General features: G+C 41.7%; 2 protein-coding genes across 2 annotated transcripts in view; one reads left to right on the top strand and one right to left on the bottom strand.

Annotated features, from left to right (window-relative positions):
• The window catches only part of lars1b (leucyl-tRNA synthetase 1b), a 28,821-nt gene extending 26,217 nt beyond the window's left edge, over positions 1-2,604 (bottom strand). Inside the window, exons 1-9 of the mRNA XM_079565941.1 lie at positions 2,483-2,604; positions 2,127-2,248; positions 1,929-2,016; positions 1,784-1,864; positions 1,430-1,567; positions 1,182-1,343; positions 487-599; positions 195-258; positions 41-129 (exon numbers count right to left, since the gene is read on the bottom strand). Of these exons, the coding sequence (XP_079422067.1) occupies positions 41-129; positions 195-258; positions 487-599; positions 1,182-1,343; positions 1,430-1,567; positions 1,784-1,864; positions 1,929-2,016; positions 2,127-2,248; positions 2,483-2,488 (863 nt within the window). The 5' untranslated portion in view covers positions 2,489-2,604. The remainder of the gene's footprint in view (positions 1-40; positions 130-194; positions 259-486; positions 600-1,181; positions 1,344-1,429; positions 1,568-1,783; positions 1,865-1,928; positions 2,017-2,126; positions 2,249-2,482) is intronic.
• Positions 2,605-2,809: 205 nt separating this feature from the next.
• Positions 2,810-16,951, top strand: rbm27 (RNA binding motif protein 27). The gene is made up of 21 exons (XM_079566962.1): positions 2,810-2,988; positions 3,974-4,092; positions 4,431-4,558; positions 4,650-4,729; positions 4,944-5,134; positions 5,673-6,098; positions 7,162-7,389; positions 7,646-7,810; positions 8,147-8,296; positions 8,886-9,033; positions 9,700-9,853; positions 9,953-10,186; positions 10,303-10,428; positions 11,136-11,258; positions 11,382-11,456; positions 11,727-11,903; positions 12,492-12,596; positions 13,492-13,713; positions 14,368-14,451; positions 14,538-14,657; positions 14,906-16,951. The coding sequence occupies exons 1-21, from the start codon at positions 2,930-2,932 to the stop codon at positions 14,999-15,001; spliced, it is 3,210 nt and encodes a 1,069-aa protein (XP_079423088.1). The 5' UTR covers positions 2,810-2,929; the 3' UTR covers positions 15,002-16,951.
• The last annotated feature ends 455 nt before the right edge of the window (positions 16,952-17,406 follow it).

Raw genomic sequence — 17,406 nt, 5'->3', positions numbered from 1 at the left:
AATACTGAGTGACATTCAGAGTATTGAAATAGCTTTGTACCTGCTATAAAAGACTTTGGACTTAAATTTGGCAGTGTATGGCTCCACAATCTTCATTTTGATAAGGGTGTACTCTTGAGGTCCAACTCCCTTATGTGCAAAAGAAATATCCATGATAAAAATAAAACCATTCACCAAAAGTCCAAATAACACACCTCTCCAGTCTGTCTGTCGTGGTCCATACATGGCTGCCCGTCCTTGGGGGAATAGATTGTATACCTGCCAGGAGAAATGGATATAATACAGTTTGAGAGGGCTTGGGTGAGGTTTCAAAATGTGCACAATGACTGAAATATAAAAATGTACCAAACCTCATTCCATGTTTTTTGATGATAAAACATTTTCACACAGCTAAATGCACATCTATATATCATGCAAGGTTAATTTTGCATGATATATAGACGATTAAAAATCAAAATAACAGCATTCCCGCAAGTATCATCTCACCTTTTCCCAAATTTAATCTTCTTTCTCTCCTTCAATGTGACAAACTGCCATCGGACAAAGGAGTCATAGAAAGGGTTGACATCAGTGGTGATGAATGAACGCCTCCAGTCGACCTGAGACGAGACAACGCGACATTTGGGAACAATTTAGCATAATATGTGGCCTGAATGTCTAAAGACTACAGACACAAGCAGTGCTAACCAGAGACATCGGCTGAAAATATGGTAAAACAATCCTAGGGGAAAATTTGTATTCACTATCGCATTTTCCGGGCTATAAGATGCTCCGGAGCATAAGTCGCACCAGCCAAAAAATGCATAATCAACAAGAAAACATAAGTTGTGAAGTCTCACAATTGGCAACTACCTGGGCATGGAAAATACGGTAGTATTACTGTCACTGATTGACTCGTTTTAGCATTTTTTACAGATCTGTAACTTGATAATACAAGAAGCAACACCAGTGATGTATTAAAATTGAAAACACTGCAAGAGACAGGAAGGAAAGCGGCAAGGATTTTTTTTTTTTATTAGTACACCTAAAAGCGCTTCACAAAGGACAGCTATTAATTTACTTTATTCATTCCAGACTTGGTCTTGGCAACTGACATACCTACAGTAACTACTAATATTGACATGGCAATGTATTAAGTGTTTTCAGTAAAGACAGCGATAAAATAACTTTGATATACGCACCTTGACCCCCATGCCTTTAAGGTCTTTGACAGCTAGAGGAGGGAAGTACTCCAGCCAGTGCTCAGCGTTGGCAAAACTGGCAATTTCCGGATCATTTAAACCCAGAGACCTCATAATATCCCACTGGTATGTGGCAGTGCCCGATTTGGCAACGGCTTTACTCTGTAGTGACAGAAAGTTGAAATTAGTCAGGGTCTCTTCTTATACACTGTCGCATTTTATAATTGGTCAAATGTTCAAAGACATACCTTTTTCCCCTTCGCCTTGTCTTTGATAATAATTTCATCAATTATCTTGGGTTTCTCCTTTTCCTCTTCCTCCTCATCAGGAAATTGCGGAGGATTTCCGTACAGCTCCATCTCCCGCTTTAGTTTGTCTGCACAGGCCTAAGAGACAAAGATCACACTTTCTAAAGTGAGTCTGCAATAATGCTTATGCAGCAATAACAACATGATGCGTCACATGCAAGACTGGTTGAACTGGAGAGATACTGAAGAATGCTAACGATATGAACTGAAGATCAATTATGTGATGGTACATAGAAAGGAATATCAACTGCAGCTAAAGCAAACATCAGTAAAGGTGAAAGTTGTCACACTCACTTTTATAGGCATTCCTGTGCAGTGTAGCCCAAAGGGGAAAAAGCTGTTCTTGCCCTTCAACATCTGGTAGCCCACGCCAAACTTCAAAATAGAAACACCATCAACATTTGAAACTGGCCACTACTGATGCGTCCTTAATGTTTACCTCGCATTTTGACAAGCTGAACGTGTGTCCAAGATGCAAACGACCATTCATGTAAGGATATGGGAAAGTAACAAAGTACTTGTTTTTGCTGCAAAGTAGAAAATATATGTATTTGACAGAGAAAAAATATAAGCTGAGGTAACAAGCCTCTAAAGTAAATAAAAGTATTGCAAATGATACAAATCTAAAATAACCTACTTTGTGCTTCCTCCAATTGTTGTGGATGCATCACGTTCAAACGCCTTCTCTTTTTCCCACTTCTCCTGGATCTCAAGTTCTATTTTTCTCAAGAAGTCCAACTTTGCTGTTCCTTTCCTCTCCTAAAGACACAGTTTAGGATACAGTTTAGGAGCTACATTTTGATTCATATTAAAAGCGTTACAATATTTTCCATTACTCTCAATAGTTTTCTTAAATTTAAAGACTGTCAGTGGCTGGACAGCTAGCACTGTTAGCTTAGCAGTAAGTTATGAAGGTATAATAAGCGGTGCTGGGCGTATATCGAACTCTGCTCTACATCGTATGAGGTGGTGATGTTTAAAGCATAAACATACCGTCATTTTGAAAGCAGATCTAAGCTATTTGGAGAAGTAATATCAGACAGCAACAGTTTCCAGATTGACACGGGAAACCCACGCTGCCACCGGTGTTCGGCTGATGACATCCACAATCAGAGAGGCATAGTGCCTTCTGGGAAATGAAGTCCGCACACAAATATTTGAATTATCATACTGTTGTAATGTTATTGTATCACTATTCCTTGTTTATTAAAATAAATTGACAAACTAGCATAATTGTGCAAAGTAATTTATCTAAGGGTTGATGTTTCCTACTGTATTTTTTACGACAAGACTTGTGTTGCCATGCCGTAAAACGTTTGTACGACTACGACCTGCCAGTCAACAGCCGAAGGCCTTTAAGCTTATAAATTCGTAGACGATGAAAGCTGGATTGTTGACAAGCAGTTTCTTTTTATAGATTGTGTTTAAGCCTTTCTCACAATGATCATAGAACATGTGGATGTCTTGAAGACGTGGCTAGCGAAACTCCTGGAGCCAATGTGAGTGTTGAATTGAGATGACATTTAGCTTGGATGCTACATAGCTGCGTTAGCTCGCTGTGCATCAATGAGCTTGCTAGAGATTGAAGGCAATTTCTGCACGAGTTAGCCAGCAGCCCTGGCTGCATGCACAGTTTAGGGCAGACACTGTTATGCTAGAATCGTTTTATAAGTTGTATAGCTTTCTGCATGTTTTATATGGTTCCTCGGCTTATTTTAGTGTACATTTAGCTCCAAATAATGTAACTTTAGAACAGTAGAAGCTATCAACTCTGGAACACATGCCTAACGTACATCAGACACCGTCCAGTTTTATACACATATAGCGTTAATAGTTAACTTAATAGTTTGTTTTACTCAAACGTACACAAACGTTGCTTCTGTTTGTTTCCAGTTGTTTCCATAGATACAAAATTAAACATTTGCTCTGTAGATAGACGTTCCTAAAAAAAATAAAAAAAATTGGCAGTTTTAGAAACGATGCTGGAAAGCACTGGATATATTTCTGATGTATTAAACGAAATCCAAGTCTTACCTTCACGCTGATCACAGTTTATTACATAACTGTAATGTTCAGTGCAACCTGTCATAGATATTCATGAAGCAAAACATGCAATGCAATAATGAATGAAAGCATTCCTAAGCTTGAACACACAGCTAACAGATTGTAACTCTATGTTGTTGTAAATGTACTGAAGTTGTGAACCTAATTTGCTTTTAAGACTATCTAGCTTTCATTTGCATGATTTGCAAAGTAAAATAAAACACACAATGTCACTGGGTTTTCTCTTGCTTATCCATAACATTTTCAAAATTCTAGCATGTTCACAGTAATTTGTATTTCATTGTAAGTCCTTTACAGATATGCGCTCTCCTCTGGACAATCTCCTGACCTTATCACTAGATTGTTTTGGGGAAAGTGCATGTCTGAAAAGAACAACAAAGTGTTGTTGATCATGAAGCTGACGTGGATCTTTGCTCTCAGATGTGAGGCTGACCCAGCGGCTCTGGCTAACTATGTTGTGGCTCTTGTGAAGAAGGACAAGCCTGAGAAGGACCTCAAAGCGCTCTGTGCTGATCAGCTTGAAGTCTTCCTACAAAAAGGTTTGACAAACTGGTCTCTCCCAAGACTTTAAGAAAGATCATTTTGCTATTGTGTTTCCTGTTTGTAGGTTATTACTAACTTATCGATGCCTTAAAACTATTACTGTCATGACTGCAAATATAATGGCACTTTAGTGCCTGTGGTTTTACGAGGTTATACAAGCCTTTTTACATTATATTCTTAAATTGTATCAATTTATTTGTGTCCATTCTGTTTTCCTGTTTACCATGTTTTGCAAGTGACTTCAGGAGCAGTTTATACCCTGTATAGTAGTCAAAAAGATGTGCAATGAATTCAACACCAGTGCAAAAATGAATTTAATGTTTTGTCACTACAGAGACCATGGGATTCGTTGATAAACTGTTTGAATGCCTGACAACAAAAAACTACCTGGGAAACCCGCCCTTAAGGGAACCTTGTAAAGAAGAGGTGAAGCAACCTATCGTGAAAATTGAGATTGTAGAGGTAAAAACAACTACTTAAAGTTAGATGTAAGTTTGTGTCTGTTTATCAGCATTTGCAAATCTAAACACTTGCCTGTTTTCCCCCCTAAAAGCCTGATGCATTGGAGGAGGAGAGAGAAAACAGACGCAGGCGAAGTCCTCTGAGGAGTCGCGCAGACTTCAACGAAACCAGGTACAGCCCTGCTCTGCTTTCTATTTTATTTAAAAAGTAATGTTTCTATCCTGGTATGAGCTTTTATCATTGTTTAATATATTTATTACACCAACTAAAAGTAATACCCCTGAAAGATATGGCCTTCTGCATCCCCCATTGTGCACCAAAATATTCTGGAAAAAATGTATCTTATTGACAATGAGCAAAACATTGTGCGCCTTTCATAAACCAGGCGTGTTGAGGAGCGGAGGCGAGATGACCGTAAACGGCGGGACTTCGACCGCCACGGGAAAAGCGGCAACGACTCCCACCGCGACCGCGAGAGACATGATCGTCGCCCTCGGGGGCGGAGCTACAGCCGCAGCCGCAGCCGGAGCAGAAGTGGCAGCCGAGGGAAGAACCAGGAGCACCGGGGAGGCAGAGGTGAGAGAGAGAGAGAGAGAGAAAGAGGCGCATCTAATAACAACCAGCCAACAACAAAGCAGGAAGCAGCACTCAGTCTTTCAGCAGAGCGTCACCGCTGTCCTGTGAAGGGTTTATGGCTGTGTAAAGTTAAGTTTCACAAAGGTTATCGCGGTAATCAGTGTTTTTTTTTTTTTACAAATGAGGAACTATGTATTGCATCCACAACGTAATTGGAGATTTAAAAGGTGGCCCTGGAACTCTTATTACATTGAAGGTGAGATTGATATGAATGCTTAACATGCGTAGTGTATCATTTAAGTGACTGTGACTAGTCGCGTTTGTATTGTGCAGAGCTCTACGGTATTGATGCTTTTTCAGTGTCTTAGCAGCAGGCTGTGTGGGAAATGGGGCTAATTAGGCATTTTAGCTGTTAAATGGGAGGGTGTCGCCGAAAGTCAAGTATCTGTATTGGCTCAACAGGCTTAAACTGAAAAGGCAAGAATCAAAGGCTTTCCTTTTTGAGCCGTACCAATTTTTTCTTTTTGTTTATTTTAAGATTTCAAGTCCAGTTTTGACGTGGAGAGGAAAGACGGCTCGGAACTCTACAGCACACCCCCATCGGGAAACGGGTCGCAGCAGCAGCAGCAGCAGCAGCAGCAGCAGCAGCAGCAGCAGCAGCAGCAGCAGCAGCAGCAGCAGCAGCAGCACCAGCAGCACCAGCACCCCTCGCCCCAGCTGCCCACCCCTCCACACCCACCGCACCCACAGCACCCACCGCACCCACCACCACCGCACTCACAGCACCCATACTCGTCATCAGGTGGAGTGACGGGGCCCCCGGGGGTCCCCGTGTCCACACTCGCTCACATGCCTGACAGCACCACGGACAGCTGGTCGACTTTCTTCAACCAGAGGCCGGACGCAGGCAAACCATTCATCAACAAGAACCCCGCGCTCAAACTGCGGTGCCGGGACTATGACGGTAAATAGATGTTATATATTCAGCCGCACTCTATAACATTCCACACAATAAATAGAATATAATACAAGATTGTATTTGATTAGTGAATATCCCAATAAACATTATGAAAGGAAGCGCGAATAATAATAAGTTAATAATAAGTTTGCATGTTACTAGATGTGTTGAAATATTCTAGTTTTAAATGCACCTGCAGACTTAATGGTGTTCTCATGTAAATCTCTCTTCACCAGACTATATAGTTACTCTGGAGAGCCACCAACTGCTTTGTCTAATCCCATCACTAATGACCACTGTTTAGCTCTCCATCTCTGCTCCCACGTGAACGGGTCCTGAGAGGGAGGGTTAAACTTACCCTCTGTCCCACAGGAAAACACAACACAACAATACAGACCAGGATGTTTAATGAGACTGTAGGGTAAAGCCTGTGCGGAAGAATAGAATAACTTTGAAATTCAGTCTTGTTGTACTGCTCAGGGTCAGAAACTAAAATTTAGAGTGGATGGCTCTCCTGTTGGTTTGCAGATGAAATTTGAGGAATATGCAGTAATCTGTTGAGCTTAAAACATGTAGAGAAATGGGCAGCAAACCATTTTCGTTTGGTGTCCCACTGTTGAAACACAAGATCTGTTGGCTGATTTGAATTGTTAACTCTAAATGGTCTAGTGCCGGGGTGTCCAAACTACGGCCCGTGGGCTAACTGCAGCCCACTTTTAATTGTCAAACTCTAAAAATATAATCAAAATTTGTATAGATTTTTATTATATATAGTTGAATGCTGAAGGCTGTTTTTACTTTAAGCATATGAATTTAAAAAGCATAGTTAACATTTTATTGAATTTGCTAACTTTATTACAATAGAGGTGACTGACATTATATATCTGACCTACTGAGTGCGGCCCAGTTGTTTGTATAAAGGTGTCTGTCAGTCTTCAGTGTTCTCACTCAGGGAAATACTCCTCCATTACTGGAAAAGGTGTCTGTATCCAATTGGGCGAAACCATCTCTCGAGACGAGGCAATACGGAAGAATGAACCAGAAGTAACTTTTGGCATTTTCTTTCCAGTGAAGGGCTTTTGCGTTCGCGGAGACCTGTGCCCGTTTGACCACGGTAACGACCCCCTGGTGGTGGACGACGTGAACCTGCCCAACATGCTGCCGTTTCCCCCAGCGCCCATCCTGCCGCTGCCCCCGCGCCCCAGCATCCCCCCGCCTCCCATCACTGAGCCCCCGCCGCCCCGGATGACGCCCATGCCGCCCTACAGCCAACCGCCCCCTCCGGGAGTCTTTCCAGGTGAGAAATGTTGGGAACGCTGTTTAGTTGTAGTTCAAGTATTGCCTAGCTGAAGTTTGTTGCATCTTTAGCTTGAGGCGCCTTTTCTTCAGACGCTTTTAAATACTGAAAAGTACACACATTATGCTAAACTGGAAGATCGAGCATGTTTTTTTTTTTACTGCGTCTTGGCGCCAGCGTGTGATTGACTTAACCTTATGAAGCGTTTGCTGATGATGAACCCTGAGACATTAGCCTGGGCTTGTGTCTCCCCCAGGACCCCCACTGATAGCCACCAGTGGGATTGACCCACCCAACCACCAATCCGCTGTCACTTCCTCTCCTCCCATCGGACCGCCTGGCGTTGGGCTGCCTCCTCCTAACCTCCCTCCTCCCTCGTCCTCCTCCGTTTCCCTGCATCCTCCGTATGTCCAGTCTGAATGTAAGCACTGGGGATTTTCCTATTCAGATTGACACTATATTTCTGTTTTTGAAACTTTTTCATTTCACTAGAGCGTCATACTTTTTATATGTGTGTTGCTTCAGTGCAGTAAAAGTTTTTTTTATTCAACTTCAATGTAGTTCAATTTGTGATGTTTGAATAAAACTGCAGTAACAGCCATTGACCACAAGGTAGCACTGTTCATCCTCTTTAGAAATGTCCAGGCAACTCTCATTTATTATTTGTGGTCTGTCATTCATTTTGATGTTAATGCACGAGTTTGCCATTGTTCTGTCGATCGTTGTTGATCCTGGTGCTTTTTGTCCGTGTGTGCAGATAACTACGACGCCGAGGGCTATAACCCCGAGGCTCCGGGTATGACGGGATCGGGACGGAACGCGCCGTTTCGCCACTTCATTCCCCGAGTCCAGACGCAGCGGCCCAACCTCATCGGCCTCACCTCCAACGAGGGCCAGGGCTCCAGAGGTACCACACCACCGCCTCATGTCTGTTAGATTGATACAGTTATCTCAGATGGGGGGCGGGGGATGTCAGGAATTGAATCTAGTTTCAAGTTTCAAGTTTAATGGTTTTGTATAGCCCAATATCACAACAGAAGTCGCCTCACAGGGCTGCACCAAACATCAAGGCAATAAAACAGAGCAATAAATATGACAATTAATCTACAAATTTGTGAAGTTGATTTTATGGTTTAAAGTCTTTTCAATATAAGATTTTTACACCTTTGTGATTAAAGCCACCACTTTTGAATACAGCAGTGAAAAGAAGGTTATGTCTTTGAAATGCAGTACGTGCCAGTTTTAGTTTCATGTGCATTGGCCCACCAACAAAAGAGATCATAAACAAAAACTGGGTCACATCTGCATTTTGAGCACACCATAGACTTCTGGCCCATCCCTCATCACAATATTAAAGCCCTACTGCGAAATATTTTACCCAAAAGTAAGCGTTCATTAAAATAAGTGTGTTTTTATTGATGAAACTAACTATGAAACTAAATGATGATGTCACGTAAACACAAAATAATGGTTTGAAATCATTTAAATGTTCTCAGCGGCAAATATAGTGATCCAGACAGAGCCACCCTCTGGGAACAGCAATCCAGGATTGAGCCGCTTCAACTCGGAGCAGGACAGCAGGAAGAGGAGCATTGAGACGGGCTCAACCGTCGGTCCACAAATAAAGAAACCCTGGATGGACAAGTGAGTCTTTTTTTTTCAGCGGGAATAATGAAAAATGCATTGTGATTATTTTGTTCACTGCGAAAAGTAAACTAGAGATGAGTCATACTGTATGTTCTAGAAATGAGTAGATTTACTTTTGATTTGAGATGGTTAGTAAATAGTGGCACAATGATGACGAATATCAATATAGTTGAAAAAAAAAAAACTTTGCAGTGTTTTCAGACAAATTTTGCATTTGCATGCATTTTTTTAAAATTTCATCTTCATATTCAGACACATAGGTAGAATAATTACAAGCCTGATCAGTCAAACTGAATTTCCTGTCTGTTTTATCGCGCTGTTGTGTTGATAAGAGCTTCTTTACATCACTTTTTGTGTCAGATTTTGAAGTAGCACACGTTGGTGTTGAAATTTGAGTAAACCGTTGCTCCACTTCTCCTGAGTGCAGGAGAGAAGGAGCCTTGTTTCAGGCCAAGGTGACTCATAGGTCAGGGGCCGATCTTTTGTCTCTGTCGTGGGACACAGGTGCAAACAAATGCTATTAAGTTGCAAAAGCTTTACCATAACCCTACCTAACCCACATTGGCTGTGATATTGTATGTCATAGCAGGAGTCTTAAGTTAACCAGCACGCATTTACTCATCGCCAGTTTGTCATTTTAAAATCTGTCTTTTGTGCTTCTAGGCCAGGCTTCAACAACCAACACAAAGGCCCCTTCCCAAAGAGGCTCCACTACATCAACACCAAACTGGAGGTGCGGAAGATCCCACTCGACCTGAACAACATCACCAAACTCAACGAGCACTTCAGCAAGTTTGGCACCATTGTGAACATCCAGGTAAAGACACATGCTGTCAATAAACGTCTATGTAGCAATGAGGTGTCACATTGTGTTATACATTTTCTCTTCATCTCGCTGTTTTTTTGTGTGATCCAGGTGGGCTTTGGCGGAGATATGGACGCCGCGCTGATCCAGTTCACGAAGAACGAGGAGGCGCGGCGGGCCATCTCCTGCGCAGAGGCCGTCCTGAACAACCGCTTCATCCGGGTCTACTGGCACCGAGAGCCCGGGGCTAACAACACCGCGGCCCCTGTTCCAGACCAGGGCACGGGGGTCCAACCTGCGGGACCTGCCCCCAACCACGGACCACCGCACGCCAATCTTCACAAGGTACTTTAACATTCAGATTGTCGTTGGGCTCAACTTGCCGGCAACTCTCGACCCCCTGCAGTTTTTGTAAGTGCATGTTTCTCTAACCTAATGGTGGTTTTCTACATTCTGTACAGGGCATAAAGCAGCACAATGCAGCCGCCTATGTTTTGAACAAGACTGTGCACAAACCTCGGGTTCAGAGCACCGCCGGGACGTCCGGAGCGAACACGGGGGACATCAGCAGTCCTGAGACCATCATTGTACGGATTCGTCTGACTATAGCCTGAGTTTATGCCAAATAAAGACATGCATCTAAGGAAAGGGTTCAGGATTAGTTATTTGAAGATGTACCAAGAGTAATCGCTGTCTGCAGGGAGAGTTTATGTTGCATATTGAATATTAAAGGTGCACTACGCAACTTTTAAGGTGGAAAAAAAAAAATCTCACGTGTTCACATTTGACCATGTTCCCTCGCAGTGGCATCTATGACACTCCAGGATCAATTGTTTTTAGGTTTTCGTACCAGAAACGGGCCAGAAACCCCAAAACTATTGATTCTGGAGCATCACAAAGGCCACTGTGAGGGAAGGCAAAGGTGCCATGCAGCACCCGTAACGCCAATAAGTCACTAAAAGGTCAAATACACAGAAATATCAAGCCTTTTTTTGACATAAAAAGTTACATAGTGCACCTTTAAAGATGGTAATGGAAAAAGTACATTTTTGAAGACTCGCTTTTTAATCAACGTTGTGCACTGATGGGTCAAGAAGCCACTGAGCATTAGACACATGTTGGTCCCCATGAATACACATTTAAGCAAGATTACAGCACCTTATATCAGATATAAGAGAAAGGAGTACGTACTGTTTAAGTGTAGTACATTGGCTAACTTCCTGTATTGAGCAGCACCATTAAGGCCACCCTGCCACCTCTCTTTATCCCTACCCCTGTTTTCTGTGGTCCTCAGGTGCCATCTGCCCTCACAAACTCCCAGAAAGGGCCCTTCGCTCCCACGTCCCTCAAGTCGTCCAAGAGTCTCGGGAAAACGGCGAAAGCACTTATCGCACAAGAAGCTCTCAAGCAGAAGCAGGCAAGACTTTTTCCGCGCACTTTCTAAGCGCACCGTTTGAACTTCTTTTTTTTTCTTTTTTTCTTTTCAGTTTTTAAATCTTCCAGGGCATTATTATTTATCATGCCTTTTGCTTTCTTTTAGGAGGCATTAAAGCTGCAACAGGACATGAGAAAGAAGAAGCAGGAAATGCTGGAGAAGCAAATTGAGTGCCAGAAAGTGAGAAATTTGCTCAAATTACTTGGAATGCTTAATTGTATACAGTGGGTTCAAAAAGTTTTAGGACCTCTTGTAGTCATGTATGTACGTCTCCTGAAAGTGTAATATCAATGATGGTAACTACGTGGAAACTGGACACTTTCAATGTGTTTCTTGGTGATGTCAGCCTCATTTATCCTGCGTTTGGAATATATATATGAATGCTTCCTGGACCCACTGTACATTTCATGCACTGCTTTTATTCATTCATGTAACACTCCTTTCTTCAAGGCCTTAATAAACCGCCTGGAGAAAAACCGAGGCATGAAGCCGGAGGAAAGAGCAAACATCATGAAGACGTTGAAGGAGCTCACAGATAAAATCACTCAGCTGCAGAACGACTTGAACCCTGCCTCTCAGGTCACCAGTGCCAAAGCCAACCACAACCAGCCCAAGACTAAAACCGATGTAAGATGAGATCTTCGAAACTGCACTCTTTTTTTTTTCTTGCACCAATAATTCACCAGTGATGGCGACATTGCACCTTTCATATATTGTTGACATTAAGACACATAATTCTATGTTGGTGAACTTTAGAATTGCAATATTTCACGCATTTCGGACTATGATTCTAAAAGTCTAAACTACAGGATAAGCAGGACTGTAGAAGACCCTGTAAAGACGGGATATTTGGATGTTTGCTAAGAATATTATATTTGCTAAATGATTGCATCATTTTCCAATTTGTTTATTGCAAGCATCCGAATTTTTTATCTGCTTGCAAAGCATCTTGCAGACCATTATCTGCAGTGTTAAGTCAATTATCATTTTCTGCTCTCAGACAATGGGTTTCTCAGGTCTAATATTAGTCATAACCCAAATGTCTCACATCAGAGGCTGTGTATAATTGTGCCACCTGTTTAGCAAAAGTCCTAAACTTACTTTTGTTACCATTAACTGCACAGGCTTGGATCATTATCTTCTATTGCATGTTTTGTAACTCCAATAATATGCCCTACTGCCGTTTTGTTATATTTAATGTGTGACTGTGCCCAGGCCCAGAAGGAGCTGCTCGACGCTGAGCTGGACTTTCACAAGAAGATGAACTCCGGAGAGGACACTACAGACCTCAAGAGGAAGCTGGGGCAGCTGCAAGTCGAGGTGCTTCACTTCTGCCACAGACACCCACACACGCTTAGCTACAGATCAAGATAAGGGCGATGTCATTGAGTTTCATCAGCCTTTTTCTTGTGACAACAGGAAATCTGTTTATTGAAAGCGTCATCAAAGAGAAATGTGCATCTAAATGAAAAGGATGACTATAATGAGAAAGACTACTGAATAAAGGATGCAAGGAAAAGTATAATCTTTAACGCTATTTCAGTATTGGCACATGTAGCTGTCAGTTTTAATCACATAAGCCCTAAACCCCTTTTGTTCACCTCTCTTATGGCGAGCCAGCAAAAACTATTGGGAGCTGTTCAATGTCACACGTGTCACAGTCTAACACAACCACAGCTTTGTCCGTAACACCCCACCCATCCCGACATGTTCTCTTGCCTCCTTCTGGGTCTTAAATTAGTGAGAGATTAAAAATGCACGTGGCCCCCATCGTCCCGGGCCAACCCGCCTTCTGCACATTAAACTTCAGCCACTTAAGAAAGCCCAGAGGAGCGGGCACGAACGAACGCAAATCAGACAGCGGCGCTCACTGATGGAGCGGCGTCTCATTAAAGCTCTGCTTCAAACTGTGGGGTGACAATTAGAGACGGGAGTGACGGAGGGAGAGGGGAAGTTAGAAGTTTGTATGAAGTTGTGACTTGCAGCACAATGTTAAGACAACACGGTGTGGGATCTTGAGGACATGTTTTGACTTTTAAAATACAACTATCTTAACAACCTTAGTAAATAATGGACAACGTTTAGTTTTCAAACTATTGAACCACCTGGTAAAAGGTTAAACATTTGCAGACTCCACAATAAAAGAACTTTTTGGTTGGACTTGATAGTTGCTGTAGAAGTCGTTGTCTTATTGACCTCATGTGTTGTCTCCAAGGCAACGCGGTTAGGTCTGATCCGCGCCCCTTCGAGCCGGGGCAGAGGCCGAGGGAAGATGGCGGTGGATCACGGCGCAGTGGGGCGAGGCCGAGGACGCAGCCGGGACGCCACGGGCCGAGGCGGCACAATAAACCGAATGGTGGTGGACCACAGACCAAGAGCTCTGGCCATTTTGGGAGTCACACAGGAGGAGAAGGAGGAGCTCATGCCCCACTTTGTGGTAAGTAGAAAAATGGTCAAATACAGGGCTCATATTCCACAAATGTAACCTTTTTGTGGATTTTAGCCACACTTTCTGTGTTTTTAAAGGCTCAGTTCTAATCATCTTTAGCACCCAAAATGCCTCCACTAAAAATCATTTCTTGCCAATAGTTGTTAGCTATTGTTTTTAACTTTTGAAAACTGCTTCACTCGCCTCTGTGCCAGAAGATGCTTTTGTTTGCTGAGAAATCGTAGGGGTTTTTACTTTGACCTGTTGACATACATAGATGTAAGTTAAAGGTGCATTATGCAACTTTTTATGTGACAAAAAAAAAGTTGATATTTGTGTGTATTTGACCTTGTAGTGACGGCATGAGCTGTATGAGTGGTCAGCATGGCGCCTTTACTTTCCATCACAGTCTACAACACTCCAGGATCAACTGATTTATAGGTTTTCTGGTGAGAGGCTCCGTCAGCAGTGAAAACCTTCCAAACAGTTGATCCTGGATCATCGTAGACTGTGATGGAAAGTAAAGGCGCCATGCTGACTCATACATTTTTTTCCACATAAAAAGTTGCATAATGCACCTTTTCAAAGCGTACATCAGCTAAATGGAACCCCCCCTGAATAAACCTTTAAAACAGAGGTTAGAGACTGATGTGTTGTCTGCAGAAATTTGGAGAGATTGAAGATCTGCGTGACCATGACGCCACCACCGTCGTCATGACGTTCAAGACGAGAAGCGAAGCTGAAAATGTAAGAAATCTGTCACATATTACATGTAAAAAAAAAAAACAGAAATCTGTCCAGTTCTGAAATGTTTTTGTTTTGTTAACATGCAGGCTGCCAACCAGGGCGCAAAGTTCAAAGGTCGCGTGCTGCAGATTTCCTGGTACAAGCCCAAGACGCCGTCCGTCGCAACTGAACCTGAGGAGGAGGAGGCCAAAGAAGAGGACAGCTCGGTATCACTTTCAATTTCCACAATTTTGCAGTAGATTTAGTCTTTGTGAAATACTTAAGTCAAGTCAGCAGAAACATTACAATGACTCTGAGTCATATGACACCGCTCGCTATGTCAAAACACATGTTATCTGCCAGTGTGGTTTTAACTCAGGCCAACATGGAAGAGGCCAGAATCAGCAGTTTTTTGTTTTTTTCTCAGCCCAGCACACAACAAAGCAAATCTAATCAGTGGTTTCACTTCAAACAGAAGGAGAGCGGCTCGTATCTGGCGGAGGAGGAAGAAGAAGAGGAGGAGGATGACGACGAAGATGACGAATACGAGAGCAGATCCTGGAGGCGATAAAAACTCCATTTTGTTTCCAGTATTTCGAAGCAAAAATCTTTTTTGTTTTGTTTTGTTTTTAACACAAGTCTTTAGCGAAACACCAAAAGACACAAAGGAAAGAGGGTCAAAGTTTCCCCTCGGAACTCAAACTGATTAAAACTTCTCACTTTTGCTGAGAGGTAAGCGTGTCTAAGTTGTCCTCATAGATATAGTACAGATCTATGTACGTCTCCGTGTGCTTACCAGACGATTCGTATCAGTAATGCACAACATTTGTGTCTACTGTGAATAGGTATTTTTTATACTTAAAACTGTATTGAAACGCCATTTTTCGAAGGATATTTGTCCTGTGTTTTGGGGACACGCTCATTCCATCATAAATTCACTTAAGAAGTAAGATAATTTATTTTTCCACAAGTGCACTGTATCAAAAGGAGATTTGACACATAAGGATATGCTTTATATCACTATAAAACATTTACTTTTTTTTTTCCTTCACTTGTTTTGGATGTGGATGCTTATTTTAGATACATTCAATACTCTCTCATAAAGCAGTGCAGGTGCAATACTCATTATTGATGTTTACAAATGCCTTCTTTATCCACCTCTAACAGTTTTGCAGGAAGCGTCCATTTCAACTTTAAGTGCATCCCCGATCCATCCCAATATTGCGAGCTCCCACAGTTAATCTGGAAACATGTCACTCTTCCTTCACGCGAGTTTTCTTCATTCATCCAAAAGGCCCGGGAGACCACAGTCATCTCACATGATCGGAAAGACAGGCGTTTGAATGTAAAACTGAGACGTTGATTTTAATATATGTATAATTTTGCCTTACAATCAGCGACAGGCTGAATTTTTACTAGAGTTATCATTTACTTTTGTACATTTTGTAAATGCTTGAAAGAGTAATTACTGTTGTATCTTTTGGTTGTTTTAAACGGCACACCGAGTCGGGTCGAAATGCAAAGCAAGAGTGTCTCTGCTTTTATTTCAAATTAGTTGCAACCTTTTTTCACTTTGAGTCATTCACCATCTAAGGTATACATTATTTATCTGTTTACTTCACATAAGAGACATAGGACGCAACCCCAAACCTCTACGGGTGCAAATAAATCCGAACATTGTGGGAAAGGTTTTATTCAGCGCAAACAAATAAACGTGCAGAGATTCAGGACACAATTTTTGATCTGTGTGTGTGAGAATGATATTGATATTGATTTCAATTGAAAGATCATGACACTTTTCCACAATGTTCACATTTATTTAGATGTGCCCGTCTGGCTCAACAAACGCACTGTGACTGAGCAGGAAGTGGACACGTTGGTGATGTGTCGTCTTCACATTGTATACTGTACGCTAGTGTCGTTGGGATGGAAGTACATCCACTACAAAATTAATAAAAACTCACAGCAACCAATGAATACAGAACACTATATATATATATATTACAAAAAGGAAACATTTAATTTGGCCTTGTTGAAATGAAATCCCTCCCGTGCCCTGGCGACACTAACAACTTAGATCGTTGACTGAACATTTTTGCATAGCTCATTGTAACAAGTTGCTTTTGTGATTTATTATTTAACAATGTCAAGCTCATTTTAAGAATCACCATTATTTACCTGGCAGGACTCTTGCTTGTGAAGATACTGAGGTGTTTGTTTCACTTTTTGTAAATGCCCTGTATGCTATAACTATCACAATAGTGTAAAGTGTAAAATGTCGATTGGATAATAGTTTTTTGTTTTTTGTTTTTTTTCCTTTTGATATGTTACTGTTTATATTTGCAGGATGTAGATGTATTTTCTTCATGTATTTTGTTTGTAAAAATGGATTTCTAATTTACTAGCATGTTTGCTTTGGGCAATAAAGTGAGAGGAATGGGATGCTTGTAACATACAAAGAAAGAAAAAGAAAAGATAACTTAAAAGATTGGAACCTTTTGGATTGAATCAAGAAGAAAAAAAAAAAAAAGATTGAGGAAAAAAGAAAAGAAAAAAGGAAATGAAATAGTGGGAGAAAAAAAAAAGCAAGCCAAAGCATTCCTGACGACAATATTAATCTGAGCTCTTGTGTGGTGTCCTTTATTTTACTAAGCACATTTAGGCAGTGGAAATACTCAGACTCATGTAGTGTAACTTTTTATGCAGGGGAAAAAGTTTATATTAGTGTGTATTTGACATTTGGATGAATGGAAACAAGTGTAACCATGGAGATTATAATAATGCATTGGTTTTATATAGCACTTTTCTGGACATTTAAAGACGTTTTACATTGCACTATTCGTTCACTCCATACTCGGTGGTGGTAAGCTACTATTGTAGCCACAACTGCCCTGGGGTAGACTGACGGAGCGAGGCAACCAGTCTGCGCCATCAGCACCACCAACCACTCACTCACTCAGGCACTACATTCGCCAG

Source organism: Gobius niger, assembly GCF_951799975.1.
Source record: "Gobius niger genome assembly, chromosome: 11".
Classification (NCBI taxonomy): Eukaryota; Metazoa; Chordata; class Actinopteri; order Gobiiformes; family Gobiidae; genus Gobius; species Gobius niger.
The sequence above is the reverse complement of the archived record's forward strand: the minus strand, read 5'-3'. Positions and strand labels throughout refer to the sequence as shown.

Coding starts and splice junctions, on each gene's coding strand:
- rbm27 (XM_079566962.1), top strand. CDS start 2,930: ATGATCATAGAACATGTGGATGTCTTGAAGACGTGGCTAGCGAAACTC. Junction 5,135..5,672: donor GGAGCACCGGGGAGGCAGAG/GTGAGAGAGAGA, acceptor GTTTATTTTAAG/ATTTCAAGTCCAGTTTTGAC. Junction 9,854..9,952: donor GCACCATTGTGAACATCCAG/GTAAAGACACAT, acceptor TGTGTGATCCAG/GTGGGCTTTGGCGGAGATAT.